This window comes from Euprymna scolopes, chromosome 39 (genome assembly GCF_053919585.1).
Source record: "Euprymna scolopes isolate OS-2025 chromosome 39, ASM5391958v1, whole genome shotgun sequence".
Classification (NCBI taxonomy): Eukaryota; Metazoa; Mollusca; class Cephalopoda; order Sepiida; family Sepiolidae; genus Euprymna; species Euprymna scolopes.
The window spans coordinates 70,438,656-70,454,155 of NC_136520.1; the positions used below are offsets into that span (position 1 = coordinate 70,438,656).

Sequence of the window (15,500 nt, forward strand, 5' to 3'; positions counted from 1 at the left end):
GCAAAAACACTAGTGGATGACCTCCAATCTGTAGTGGAATGGGGACATAAATGGATAGTCACATTCAATGCTGCCAAGACTAAACCGGTTTCCTTCAATAATTACAAGAAACCTTCTCTGCCACCAATAGCAATGGCCAGTGACTCCCTATCTGAGAGTACATCTTTCAAATTGCTTGACCTAACGTTCACAGGAAACATGAGTTAGAACAATTACATTGAAAACATTGCCAGGGCCACTGCGAAGAATGTAAGCTCTCTCTACCGTGCTAGAAAACCACTGACACCTGAAAGTATCCTGTACCTCTATAAGGCCACCATTCGCCCATGTATGGAGTATTGCTGTCACATTTGGGCTGGTGCATCTGCTGCTGTCTCTTACTCCTAGACAAGGTTCAAAAGAGAGTCGCCAATCTGATAGGTCCTAAACTGGCATCTAAGCTTCAGCCTCTGTCCCATCGACGAAGCGTTGCATCCCTCTGCCTATTCTACAAGTATTTTAATGGTGAATGCTCTGATGAACTACAGACACTTGTGCGCCCACGACGTAGACACCCTTGACAAACTCGACAGGCAGCTAAATCCCATCCCCACATAGTAGAGATCCCTAGATGTAAAAGATCGTTCTACTCCAGTAGTTTCTTCCCCAGAACCGCTAGACTCTGGAATTCCATTCCAGGTCCCTGTTTCCCCAACTGCACTGACATGCAGAAGTTCAAGTGTAACGTGAACCGACATCTTGCTGCCCAAATCCCAACCTAGAGCCTCAGTAGTTGTTGCCCCTGATAGTAGCCCCCTACACCAAAGTGGCAATGTGCCTTGTTTAGGGTGAAAATGTAAAAAAAATAAAATAAAATAATAATAATAATAATAATAATAATAATAATAATAATAATAATAATAAACACTATTTTTTTTCTAAATTTAGGTTGCGGTGCTGATCGTAAAGACGGTGACAAATGGTACCCAAGTGGTCAGTGTGCAAAATGTTACTGCCATGAAGGTGATGTTTATTCCTGCTTCAGGTAAGAATATGCCGATAACATTGTTGTTTGAAAATTAGAATAGAATGACGTCACGTTGTTATGTGCAACACACTTTTATTTTATTTTTTAAAAGTTTCTTTCAACATGTCAAAAATTCCATAAGTTTTTACAGTAACTGTTTCGTTACGTAGAATTTACATGGTCGTAAATATTCTTCAACAGTGTTGTTAAATTTTAACACTCGGACCCGACATGTTGTATACAAAAGTCTCGCCAATACCCCCCACCCCCCAAAAAAAACAAACAAAGAATTACAACGATAAAGGAAAATAATTTGAGTTTACTTTTTTAAAAATTGAAATAAAAGGCATTTATTTATAGTACTTTCTAAATCATGCATGCTTCTTGGTTCTTTGTTTTACAAATCCCTCTGATCGCTATGTGGATTACAAAACTCTATTGAATACATGCTTTTTTTTCCTCTATCGTCAACATTTCTGCTCCCACTGCAAGAACTGTGACACCAAGGTAAGAAAGTGGGATTGAAAAAAATCAGTACTCAAGAGTAGGAACCCTCTGACTATGCAAAAGATGCATGCGCAACCTGTTGGCATTCCCGGCAGCACGCCCCAGGCGATTAGCAATAAACTAACCCCTTCTCAAAGAGAGAAGAAATAGTCTTGAAGGGTGGAACTTCTAGAACTGCACAGATTCAACAATCAAAAGGGACCAGGTCATTAGAGAAATGGTTTAATCTCTATTGATTTTGGGGGTCGGAGATAAAACTCCATAGCTGAGTGTAACGAGATTGACCCTACAAGTCAGGGTAGGGTATGGTGATGCTAATTTTCACGAAAAGTGTGCTGGACAGATATCTCGTTTAAGTTTAAAATTCCGTAGAGAACGCACTGTAGGGATTCAAATATATATTTTCACAAATATTGTAAGTGTCGGTTGATTTAAAAAGTAAACAAAGTCATTAAAACAAGCAAATTGGAGATGCTATCGGTGCAATGAAAAAATGTTCACGAGAGATGGAAAAAGATTGTAGTTAATTTGGGGCATCTATAACTATGAAAGTGTATATTTATAAATAAATTCTTGCTCAGATATTAGATTCGGCTAATATTCAAAAGAATCCAAAATGTATAAAAGTCCGATGTTCATAAATAAATGCTTGCTGAGATATTATTAGATGTAGCTAGTGTTCAGGAGAGATGGGAAAGGGTTATAGGTTATTTTTGTCATTAAAAAAAAAAATGATTGTTCGGGTATTATTTGATTGGATTAATATTCAGGAGAGATGGAAAAATGTTATGTTTTTTTTTTAGCCATCCATAAGTCTTGCTTTCATAAATAAATGCTTGTTCAACTATTATTTGATAGGGCTAGTGTTCAAGAAAGATGAAAAAAGATTATACGTTATTTGCGCCATCCAAAGTATTAAAGTCTGATTTTCAGTAATAAATACTTGTTCAGGTATTACTAGATTGGCCTAATTTTCAGGACATGGAAAAGATTATAGGTTATTTGGACCATCCATAACTATAAAAGTCTGATTTTTAATAAATAAATGCATTCTTAGATTGGGCTAGTGTTCAGGAGTTAAGGTATTCTTAAATTTGGGCTAGTGTTCAGGAGTTATGGATAAAGATTTTAGTTTATTTAGGCCATCCATAATCATAAAAGTCTCATTTTCATAAAATATGACTCTTAAGGTATTATTAGGCTAATATTCAGGAGAGATGGAAAAATATTATAGTTTATTTAGGCCATCCATAAGTATAAAAGTCTGGTTTTTATAAATAAATGATTTTTCATATATTACTAGCGGGGGTACTCGGCGTTGCCCGGGTGTTACGAGGTGTGTGTGCTCTTAAATAAAAAAGAAACCCGGGAGAAGGTAACAAAAGTGTTGGTAAGTTGGTAGGATCGAACCCGAAGCCCTGAGGCGAAGTTTGGAAGAAAAAAAAAAAAGGACACGTTAACCACTCGGCCAGCCAGAATGAATTACTCAAAGCTGTTTGAATTTACTTAAGTAAGAAGAGAATTGACAGGTGCCTGCACGCAATAGCAATGGCCAATGACTCCCTGTCTGAGAGTACATCTTTCAAACTGCTTGGCCTAACGTTCACAGGAAACATGAGCTGGAAAAATTATATTGAAAATATTGCCAGGGCCGCTGCGAAAAAGGTGGGCTCTCTCTACCGTGCTAGAAAACTACTGACACCTGAAAGTATCCTGTATCTCTATAAGGCCACCATTCACCCATGTATGGAGTATTGTTGTCACATCTGGGCTGGTGCATCTGCTACTAGTCTCCCGCTCCTAGACAAGTTTAAAAAAAGAGTCGCCAATCTGATAGGCCCTGAACTGGCATCTAAGCTTCAGCCTCTGTCCCATCGACGAAACGTTGCATCCCTCTGCCTGTTCTACAAGTATTTTAATGGTGAATGCTCTGACGCACTGCAGACACTTGTGCCCCCACGACGCAGGCACCCTCGACAAACCCGACAGGCAGCTAAATCCCACCCCCACACAGCAGAGATCCCTAGATGTAAAAGATCTTTCTACTCCAGTATGTTCTTCCCTAGAACCGCTAGACTCTGGAATTCCATTCCAGGATCCTGCTTCCCTAACTGTACTGACATGCAGAAGTTCAAGTGCAACGTGAACTGACATCTTGCTGCCCAAATTCCTACATAGTGCCCCAGTAGTTGCTGATCCTGATAGTAGCCCCCTACACCAAAGTGGCAATGTGCCTTGTTTAGGGTGAAAATGTAAAAAAAAAAATAGAAGTCATAGAGTAAACATTTTGTGCGAGCGTTACGACGACGACGGCGTAAGCAATAGCTATTCAGCAGTTAACAATTTCTGCGGGACAGTTTTTAATGAGGTCAATAACCAGGTTTGTTTGTTTTTTACCTAACTTTGGGGAAAACCAGCTCCCCCGTTTATTAGGGGAATGTCTCGTCTCAAAATGAAAGCAACCATCTGATATGACAACGTTAAGCCGACATTGACCAAACGTTACATCGCTTTCTAGAGACCACTGGCCGTGGGCCAGGGTATTTATTTGCTCCCCCAGCGAGCAAATTAGGCACAAGGCCGATTTTTAATGTGAGGAGTGAAGGGGAAATGGGACCAACTCCCCAGGGAGTAGGGGAGCTGCATAGTGACAATTGGTATGAAGGGTTGCCCCTACATTGACCAAGGTCTTATCTGTTGGGTCGCCCCCACATAGGGTCCTTGCTTGCAGTATCTGCCGGAACAGATGGTATTTATTTGCTCCCCCACCGAGCAAATTAGGCACAAGGCCAATTTTTAATGTGAAGAGTGAAGGGAGGGTAAAAGGAAAAAGGGGACCAGCTCCCGAGAGGTGGGAAATGGGAGCTGGTTAAAGGTCAGGTATGTTGGGTTGCCCCCACATCTGGTCTTTGCTAGCAGTATCTGCCGGAACAGATACTACACTTTGATCCCGGCCCGAAGGCCAAGAACAGCCCCACTGGCCATGGGCCAGAGATTCGAATCGAGTTTCACATTTTTATACCGAAAAACGAAAACCGAAAATGTGGCGATCCCAAAATGTCGAATATTTAACGTTTTAAAGTCGGGCAAATTAAATAGACGGGCGACGCCTGTTCATAACTCGTAGATACTATGATTTCGACGTGATATAAAAAGTTTTAAAAATGAGCGACGGCCTCGAGAAGCCGCCGAAAAAAATCCTTTTGTGGATATACACAAAAAGCGAACATACATACATACACACATTTTTGCTTTTATATATATAGATTAGCTTGGGCTAGTGTTCAGGAGAGACGGAAAAAGATTATAGGTCATTTGAGCAGTCAATAAGTATAAAAGTCTGATTTTCACAAATAAATGCTTGTTCAGGAATTATTAGATGTGGCTAGTGTTCAGGAGAGATGGAAAACGATTATAGGCTATTTGGGCATTCGTAATTATAAAGCTCTGATTTTCACAAATAAATGCTTTTTCATATATTCACTGGTCAACAAATTTTTATTTTTTTTCTTTGGCAGACCATCTAGGAGTGTTTTCTGGGGTTTTGAAGATTACGAATATAACATTGGTTTTGCCAGATTGGCTCTAGTTTAGAAGATACTGATAGCCCCAAATAAGCCTAAACTGCTTAAATTCTCCCTGAAATACTTCAATATAGAAGCAGTAAATAATAATTTTCTGATATTATTGAATCATTATAATGATTATGTATATATTGGAGTATTTCAGGGAGAATTTTTATATAATTATTTATATAGGGAGAATTTTTATATAATTATATACTGTAATTACTTTATAACATGTTCCATAAATATAGTTGCATTATAAATTAAACAGTAATTAAGAATTTTCTTTTTAATTCCACAGTTGAAAATGAATTCTAGAGAAAAAATGAGTTCTTCTAGAAGATGTTGCAGATATGAACCGGATGTCTTTTGTTACATCTGTGGACAGTATATGATGGCACAACAAAAGAGGAATATTACAGACTTTGTCAAGAGGGCGTACAAAGCATACTTCGATATGATACTTGGTGACCAAGACAAGTCTTGGGCCCCACATATGGTGTGCAAAACCTGTGTATAAAGTCTCCGCGGTTGGACCAACGGTAAGCTGAAGTTGAAGTTTGCTGTACCAATGGTGTGGAGAGAGCCCAACAATCATTTTGATGACTGCTACTTCTGTCTCAATGACATGACGGGGTTTAACAAGCACAAGAAAGTAAATTGGCAGTATCCGAGCCTGGATTCTGCTATCCGTCCTGTTGCGCACTCTGAGGATCTACCTGTGCCTGTTTTCACCAGTTTGCCTGAAATCGATGAAACCGAAGAGATTCCAGCTGATCTTTCAATATCAAGTGATGATAGCTGTAGTGACTATGAAGAACCCTCAAATGGCCCTCAGCTTTTCAATCAATCTGAACTTAATGACCTAGTGCGAGACCTTTGTTTGTCGAAGGAGCAGTCTGAAGTTCTTGCATCACGACTCCAAGAGAAAAACATTCTTGATTCTGGCACAAGAGTAACATACTATAGGACAAGGGAAGGCAACTTGCTTCGTTTCTTTTCTAAAGAAGACGACCTGGTCTTTTGTAATGACGTTTCTGCACTTCTTAACTGCATGGGGATCTCATCATATGACCCAGCAGATTGGCGTCTCTTCATAGATAGCTCGAAAGCAAGTTTAAAAATTGTACTTTTGCACAATGGCAATAAGTTTGCGCTGTACCAATTGGCCATTCTACCAAGAGGAAAGAAGAGTATGATGCTATCAAATTTGTTCTTGAAAAGCTGAATTACAACACTCATAAATGGCTGATTTGTGTGGACTTGAAAATGGTGAATTTTCTGCTTGGTCAGCAAAGTGGGTACACAAAGTATCCCTGCTTTCTTTGTTTGTGGGATAGCAGAGCAAGAATCCAGCACTGGAGAAGGGAGAACTGGCCAGAACGAGAAAGTCTCGAAGTCGGCACAGCCAACGTCATCAATGAGCCTTTGGTACCCAGGGATAGAATCATCTTCCCTCCATTGCACATAAAACTAGGGCTCATGAAGCAGTTTGTTAAGGCGTTGAACAAGGATGGGGATTGCTTCAAGTACATATTCAGGCAATTTCCAGGTCTTTCCATCGAAAAAGCTAAAGGTGGCATCTTCGATGGACCTCAGATTCGAACGCTCATGAGGGATTCTGACTTGACTAATCATATGAACACGGTTGAGTTAAATGCTTGGGTGTCCTTCACAGATGTAGTGACAAACTTTTTGGGAAATCACAAAGCTGACAATTACAAGCAATTGGTCCGTAAGATGCTTACTGCATACGGAAAACTAGGGGCAAATATGAGCATTAAAGTTCATTTCTTGTTTAGCCACCTCGACAGATTTCCTGGTAATCTTGGTGATTACAGTGAGGAGCAGGGAGAGAGATTCCATCAAGACATCAAAACAATGGAAGAGAGGTATCAAGGCAAAAGTTGCTCACAAGCGAAAATCGTATAAACGTCAATTTTAGTTTTGTGAATAAAATATTGTTTTGTGTGTTCATTGTAACTAAGAATCTAGTGTATAATGCTTTGCATTAATTTATGATATATAACTGATTATGTAAATGTTTTTTTTTTCACTTGGAGAATTAAAATTCAGCAAATTTTTAGCAAATTTTTTGTATATCCTCGAAATCTATGAAAAGTGTTCAGTTATAGGATAAATGAAATGATGTTATATCTAACTTAACTTGTTAGATTGAGATTTTACACTGTCTTTGTGGTTTAAGATTATCATAAAAATCAATATCTGACATTTATGCACTATTTAGCCGTTTTTTTGTACGTTTAGCTATGGTCGCGAATGGGTGATTTCAGACAAACGACCCCCTGTGATATCTCAAAAACTAGAGCCAATTTGAAAAAACTAATGTCAGATTCGGATTCAGCACCCTTGAAAACCCCAGAAACCAGTCTTACTTTGCCTGCCAAAAATATTGTGTTGACCAGTGGGGCTAATATTCAAGAGAGACGGAAAAGGATTTTATTTGATTTGGGCCATCCATAAGTATAAAAGTCATATATCTATAATCGAAACCGAAACCAAAACTTATGAGAAATTCTTAGTAAAATTATTTATAAAAGAAATAGATGACTCAAGTGCCATCAACTATAATCGAAACCGAAACCGAAACTAAAACTTATGAGGAATTCTTAGTAAAATTATTTATAAAAAAATTAAATGACTTGAGTGCAATTAGCTATAATCGAAACCGAAACCGAAACTTATGAAGAATTCTTGGTAAAATTATTTATTACAAGAAATGGAAGGTCATAACAATTAAACGACCCGGGTGTAAGCGTGACACAGAAAATAACTCATACACTATCCTATTGATATATAGATTAATTAAATTATATTAATTATGGAATAGATAAAAGTTTTACATAGCTAAAGCTACCAAATTGAATGGAAGAGATGATTTACTATGGGTTAAAATGTCTGGCTTTTATAATTAAATCCCTGCTTGGTATTATTAAATTGGGTTTATGTTAAGGAGAGATGGAGAAAAATTATAAGTTATTTGCACCACCCATAACTATAAAAGTTTGATTATAGATAAATGCCTGTTCAAGTATTTTTAGTCTGCGGTAATGTTCAGGAGGGATGGAGAAGGATTATAGTATCCTAGCAGGGCGCCCGGCGTTACCCAATCGTGAAATATGCATAAATATTATATTTTAATTCGTACAGAAACTGAGGCATGTGCATGCGAGTATTATGTTTTTTTTTCTAAACAGCTGACTTCTTGGCAGTAAAAGAAATACTCGAGATGAGATCGAAACCAAAAACCTAGAGACAGTGAGCCAAGAACAATAACATTTAGGCTAGCTTGATAGGATCTTTAAAAAGTGTTTTATAACCTACTTATTCTTAACATAAGCAATCTGTCATGTGAACCATCCACGCATGCGCATCCGTGAAACAGATAAAACTCTGATGATTCCACCACTTATTAATTTTTCAATTTTCACCCTCTAGCAGCCCTTTTTTTCTGATTAAATCCGATTAAAAAGTTTTTCACATATCTGAATACCCTAAATACTAAATTTCAAATCTGTAGATAAAAAATTCCTTGAGTACATACTCAAGGAATAGTTTGAGAACTGTCTTCACAAACCAACATTCTCATTTTTATAGGTATATAGATTTCGATCCATAACTGTAAAAGTTTGATGTTCAGAAATAAATGTTTATTTGGGTATTATTAGGCTGGGACAATGTTCAGGAGAGATGAAGAAAGATTATAGCCGTCAATGTCGGGCACACGGGTGGGTTCATGAACAATCTGAGTGAGGTCATAAGCAATGGAGAAATCATGACAGAACCTCCCCTCATCATCGGTTTTGCTTGAGTGAGTTAACCCTTCAACATTGTGAACATTGAAGTCTCCACATACGTGAATGTTAGCTGAAGGATAAGCAGATAGGACGTGGTCAATTTTCTCAGATGTGCTTTTAAAGATAGTAACTCCGCTGTTGTGGGGGCAATAGAGAGTAAATATAAACGCAGTAGTGTGAGCAAGTACAAACCGGAAGCACATATAGGGTAAGTTAGGATCTTCTCTGGAGATGTCCCTATGAAATGGAAACCTATCTTTAATATAGGTACATATTCCATGCCTATGGTGATTTTGAGAGCCAGATTTGGAAGTTAAGTTAGAGTATCCTTTAATTCCGAACGCATCTTGGGAAATAGTTTGTCCAATGGCAGTTTCGCTTAGGAATAATAGGTCTGGTTTAGTCTCCTGTAATTGGGTTTCAACCTTTGGAAGGTTAGAATGTAGACCCCTAATGTTGGAGAAGGAGACATGGTGGTGGTGGTGGTGGTGGTGGGAGGTCTACGTTGGAAGTTGGAGATCCGGGGTTAATCGTGTATTTTTTCTTGAAACTTTTCATGATGGAGTTTTGGGATTTGTGGACTAGGTCGTTTAAAGCAGGTAAGAGAGGGAAAGTAAGAGAAAAATACAAACGAAGAAATATTTTTGTAGCACATGATAACATAAAGCCATAACAATTACCCACTAATATGGCATCACGAGGCCCCACCAGAAGCTACTGCATGGTCCTGAACCCATTCACCAAATGGCAATACATCAGCCCCAGTACTTTTCACCTGCTGGACAGCCTGCTTAGTGGTTAATCCAAGATTCGGGTCCCTGACTATCAGGCAGAAAACGTCAGCCCAGATAAAACGTTTACCTCCAGCACCCTTACTAGTAACATGGCTACAAGGATAGACATAGAAACAGAAAATTTCCGACATCTCTGGCGATTGTTCGTATAAAATACTGCCAACCTAGAACGCAGACTTTTCTTCTCCCTTCGTCAGAAAAAATCAATCACTAAAAAATGAGAACTGAGGGACAAATAAAGAGAAGCGAGAGTAAAGGGATCTGCCGATAATGCATCCACAATGCATTGTCTACTCTCCATTAAAAACAAAAACAAGCAAAAAATATTTTATTAAGTATTGTACTTAATAAAAGTCCAATTGACGTGTTTAAGGGAAAGTATGATAATAGATTCTCTTGTCACTAACTGAAAATGAATACAATTGACTAATCTATTTATGAAATCAACTTGGTAGATATAATAAGCAACACTTATAGACGAGAAAATCTATTATTAAATAAAACAATAAAAAATAAAAATATAAATTAAATGCTGAAATAAAATGTAGTTATTAATATTTGAATCTAAAAAGATAAAAATTAAAATTAATATCGCATAACTTATCTTGAAAGAGTTCCAATCTTCAAAATGCAAATTGTTCAAGAGATTTTAGCTTTAAAAAATGCAGCGTTCCAATGATATTTTTTTAAAAGATTAACCCTTAAAAAACGTGATCTATTCCCGAACTTCGGCTAGTGATGTTTTAAGGAATTGTGAGATAAAGGAAAGCGGGAGGGGCTGTAAAGAGAATATAATTGTTGAGTCTATGCTATCTTTAATATCAACTTGGTAGATATAATAAACAACATTTATGGACGAGAAAATCTATTATTAAATAAAACAATAAAAAATAAAAATATAAATTAAATATGGAAATATTAAATTAATAAAAGTATTTATTTATTTTTCATTTAATTTCCAGCTGTGGTACTATCTTTTTTATTTTTTTAATTTCCAGCTTTGGTACTATTTATTTATTTTTTTAATTTCCAGCTGTGGTACTATTTATTTATTTTTTTTAATTTCCAGCTTTGGTACTATTTATTTATTTTTTTAATTTCCAGCTGTGGTACTATTTATTTATTTATTTTTTTAATTTCCAGCTGTGGTACTATTTATTTATTTTTTTTAATTTCCAGCTTTGGTACTATTTATTTATTTAATTTCCAGCTGTTGTACTATTTTTTTATTTTTTAATTTCCAGCTGTGGTACTATTTATTTATTTTTAATTTCCAGCTGTGGTACTATTTATTCATTTATTTTTAATTTCCAGCTGTGGTACTATTTATTAATTTATTTTTAATTTCCAGCTTTAGTACTATTTATTTATTTTATAATTTCCAGCTGTGGTACTATTTATTTATTTATTTTATAATTTCCAGCTGTGGTACTATTTGTTTATTTTTTTAATTTCCAGTTGTGGTACTATTTATTTATATATTTTATAATTTCCAGCTGTGGTACTATTTATTTATTTTTTAATTTCCAGTTGTGGTACTATTTATTTATTTATTTTATAATTTCCAGCTGTGGTACTATTTATTTATTTTATAATTTCCAGCTGTGGTACTATTTATTTATTTATTTATTTTATAATTTCCAGCTTTGGTACTATTTATTTATTTTTTAATTTCCAGCTGTGGTACTATTTATTTATTTATTTATTTTATAATTTCCAGCTGTGGTACTATTTATTTATTTTTTAATTTCCAGTTGTGGTACTATTTATTTATTTATTTTATAATTTCCAGCTGTGGTACTATTTATTTATTTTTTAATTTCCAGTTGTGGTACTATTTATTTATTTATTTTATAATTTCCAGCTTTGGTACTATTTATTTATTTTATAATTTCCAGCTGTGGTACTATTTATTTATTTATTTTATAATTTCCAGCTTTGGTACTATTTATTTATTTTTTAATTTCCAGTTGTGGTACTATTTATTTATTTATTTTATAATTTCCAGCTGTGGTACTATTTATTTATTTTTTTAATTTCCAGCTGTGGTACTATTTATTTATTTATTTTATAATTTCCAGCTTTGGTACTATTTATTTATTTTTTAATTTCCAGCTGTGGTACTATTTATTTATTTATTTTATAATTTCCAGCTGTTGTACTATTTATTTATTTTTTTAATTTACAGTTGTGGTACTATTTATTTATATATTTTATAATTTCCAGCTGTGGTACTATTTATTTAATTTTTAATTTCCAGTTGTGGTACTATTTATTTATTTATTTTATAATTTCCAGCTGTGGTACTATTTATTTATTTTATAATTTCCAGCTGTGGTACTATTTATTTATTTATTTTATAATTTCCAGCTTTGGTACTATTTATTTATTTTTTAATTTCCAGCTGTGGTACTATTTATTTATTTATTTATTTTATAATTTCCAGCTGTGGTACTATTTATTTATTTTTTTAATTTCCAGTTGTGGTACTATTTATTTATTTATTTTATAATTTCCAGCTGTGGTACTATTTATTTATTTTTTAATTTCCAGTTGTGGTACTATTTATTTATTTATTTTATAATTTCCAGCTTTGGTACTATTTATTTATTTTTTAATTTCCAGCTGTGGTACTATTTATTTATTTATTTTATAATTTCCAGCTTTGGTACTATTTATTTATTTTTTAATTTCCAGTTGTGGTACTATTTATTTATTTATTTTATAATTTCCAGCTGTGGTACTATTTATTTATTTTTTTAATTTCCAGCTGTGGTACTATTTATTTATTTATTTTATAATTTCCAGCTTTGGTACTATTTATTTATTTTTTAATTTCCAGCTGTGGTACTATTTATTTATTTTATAATTTCCAGCTTTGGTACTATTTATTTATTTTTTAATTTCCAGCTTTGGTACTATTTATTTATTTTATAATTTCCAGCTTTGGTACTATTTATTTATTTTTTAATTTCCAGCTGTGGTACTATTTATTTATTTATTTTATAATTTCCAGCTTTGGTACTATTTATTTATTTTTTAATTTCCAGCTGTGGTACTATTTATTTATTTATTTTATAATTTCCAGTTGTGGTATTATTTATCTGCATCCCCAGATGTGTTGTTACGTCGACTACGAAAACAGAAGTGGCAATTATCCTATTTGTTGCAGGGAGAAATATTTCTGCCATGGCGATCCAAAATTCAATTTAAAGAAATTCTACGATTACTGGAAGAACAAGACCATTGGTTGAGAATGCGTGAAATTCTGACCAATTAATTAACGCTTCATCCACTACTCCTACGAGAATATGTCTCTTCTTTTCTGGTTTTCGACAAATAAAATGATTACCCCATATTTTCAGACGACTGTGTTAATTACTAACTGATAATTTTATTGTGATTGGCTTGAGACCTGCCTTATATGGATTAATAATTACTATTTAAAAAAGATGGAAGCTTCAGAATAAATGGAGAAATATTGGGCCATCCGCAACTATAAAAGTCTAATTTTTATAAATAAATGCTTGTCGGGGTATTATTAAACTGGGTTAATGTTTAGGAGAGATGGAGGCATTTTTTTTTCAGTAACGAGTCATTATTTTAAACGTTAAAAGCCACTCTTGGATAATGGTTAATATAAACAACAAACTATCGTATAAATATTAAAGCTTCTAATGATGGCAATTACGAATGTTTTTCAGAAAAAGATCATGTGTGACACGATGATGTATTTCTCTGGTGCAGCATTAATTGAATTAATTAAATTAAATCAATTATCGAATAGATAATTAAAAGTGCAAGTGTTGAATGGATGGGAGGTACGATACCATATTCCAGGGGAGACTAGATAAGAAAATAGTGTATTTGCTATACGTTATTCTTTTGTGTGCGTTTGTTTGTTTTCTTTTGTAATGTTATAACTTCTTGCTTTCGTTTTAAAGTTAAGTATTGTTATTAAATAATCATCAAATACTTGGATGAACAGATTTAATCTAATCATGTATTTAAACGCGAATTCAGACGTACTAAAGTTTAGGATATAATGCATGCTTGTTAACGATATTAAAAACGTTCAGGTGTCAGCTAAATCCAAATACAATTGACATCTATAATATAAATCTCACAAGTCTGTTTAAATATATGTATGAACTAGCCTGGGTGCCCGGCGTTGCCTGGGTGTTTGTAGGTGTGTTGAGCAAAAAAAAAAAAAAAAATGTGGTAGTAGGCAGGCAAACTGAAACCGGACCGCGGACGAGGAAAAAAAAAGTGAAAAAAAAGCTGTTGCGCCCATCATCAAACCGGAAGTGGCGAAAGTTTAAATTAAGGCTAGACAATCGAAAAGAGGTGATGACTTTCGAAAATATCAGCGAAAAAAGCGACCCCTCCTTGTAGAAAAGTGCCCAGTCGAGGGTGAAGGAATTAATGTTTTTAGCCAATTGTTCGATATTTGTCGTCTGAAGGACCGAGCTTCAAGTTGATACTGATCTTGTGGGCACTTTTCTACAGAGAGGGGTTGCTTTTGTCGCTGATATTTTCGAAAGTTATCCCCTTAATTTAACCTTCACCACTTCCAGATGAACGCTACGGCAAAAATGTCACGTTTTCTTTTCATGTTCTTTTCCTCCTTCATATGGGTTCGAGCCTGTCTGTTTACTACCACTTTTTTTTCCCCAAACACCCAGGCAACGCCGGGCACACAGGCTAGTTATATATAAAAATAATTTTATAAAATCAACAGTAGGTTCTCTACAGTGCAATGTAAACTACAATGTATTGTGGACTAAGTTACTGCGGGGAGCCACGTGAAGCTTCCTCCCGGTGCACCGCGATGGGTCCTCAACTAGAGCAAGCGATTTTACCAATTTTGATGACAATAAAAATGTGGGAGTGTGAAAAATTAGTTGATCATCATTCAATCTGCTAGTCTATAATATAAATGGGCAAAATATGTGTGTTTGTGTGTGTGTGTGTGTGTGTTTGTATGTCTGCTAAAAACTTTTGAGAAGCACGTTGGAACGTGACGAAACCAGTACCTTTTAAAACCTCGAACTTTCGGACAACAAATATCTAAAAATTGGCACAAAAACATAAATTCCTTCAGCTTTAACTGGGCACTTTTCTACAAGGAGGGGTCGCTTTTTTGCCGATATTTTCGCAAGTCATTCCCTCTTTTCGATTGACTAACCTTAATTTTGACGTTCGCCACTACCGGTTTTGCGATGGACGCAACGGCAAAGACGTCACGTTTTTTTTCCACGTGCCGACTAACACTTTTTTCCCTTTTTTTTTTGTTGCTCAACACACACCTCCAAACACCCAGAAAACGCCGGGTAGCCAGCCTAGCTTTATATACACACAAGTTTCATAGCATTTTCATAAACACCAGTCTAAATAGTATTAGATTTTATGCAGGGTGTCCATAAAGTCCGTGTGTATTAAAAATTATTACTTTATTTTTTATTTATCATAAAGGAAAAAAAAAAATTGTAAAAAATGCAAATAAAGTTATAAAGTTTTTTTTAAAAAATGCAAATAAAGTTATAAAGTTTTTTTTTAAGTTTAATAGCATTATCATTTTAGAAAAACACTAGTTTAAATACTGAAAGAGAAATATTAGAGAGATTGGGTTAACATTAAATGGGTCATCCTGTACAATTGACATTTTAGATAAATATAAACTCCAATACTGTTGTTATTTTAGATAAATATAAATTTCAACAGCATTATCATTTTAGATAATCACAAGATACCTTCTTTGGAGTGAACAAGCATAAAAAGAAAAGAAAAAAAAGAAAAAGACACGCAA

At 34.7% G+C, this 15,500-nt stretch overlaps 1 protein-coding gene across 1 annotated transcript in view; it reads left to right on the forward strand.

The window, feature by feature from the left end:
* The window catches only part of LOC145263847 (uncharacterized), a 48,501-nt gene extending 35,446 nt beyond the window's left edge, over positions 1-13,055 (forward strand). Inside the window, exons 3-4 of the mRNA XM_080120924.1 lie at positions 928-1,024; positions 12,780-13,055. Of these exons, the coding sequence (XP_079977050.1) occupies positions 928-1,024; positions 12,780-12,945 (263 nt within the window). The 3' untranslated portion in view covers positions 12,946-13,055. The remainder of the gene's footprint in view (positions 1-927; positions 1,025-12,779) is intronic.
* The last annotated feature ends 2,445 nt before the right edge of the window (positions 13,056-15,500 follow it).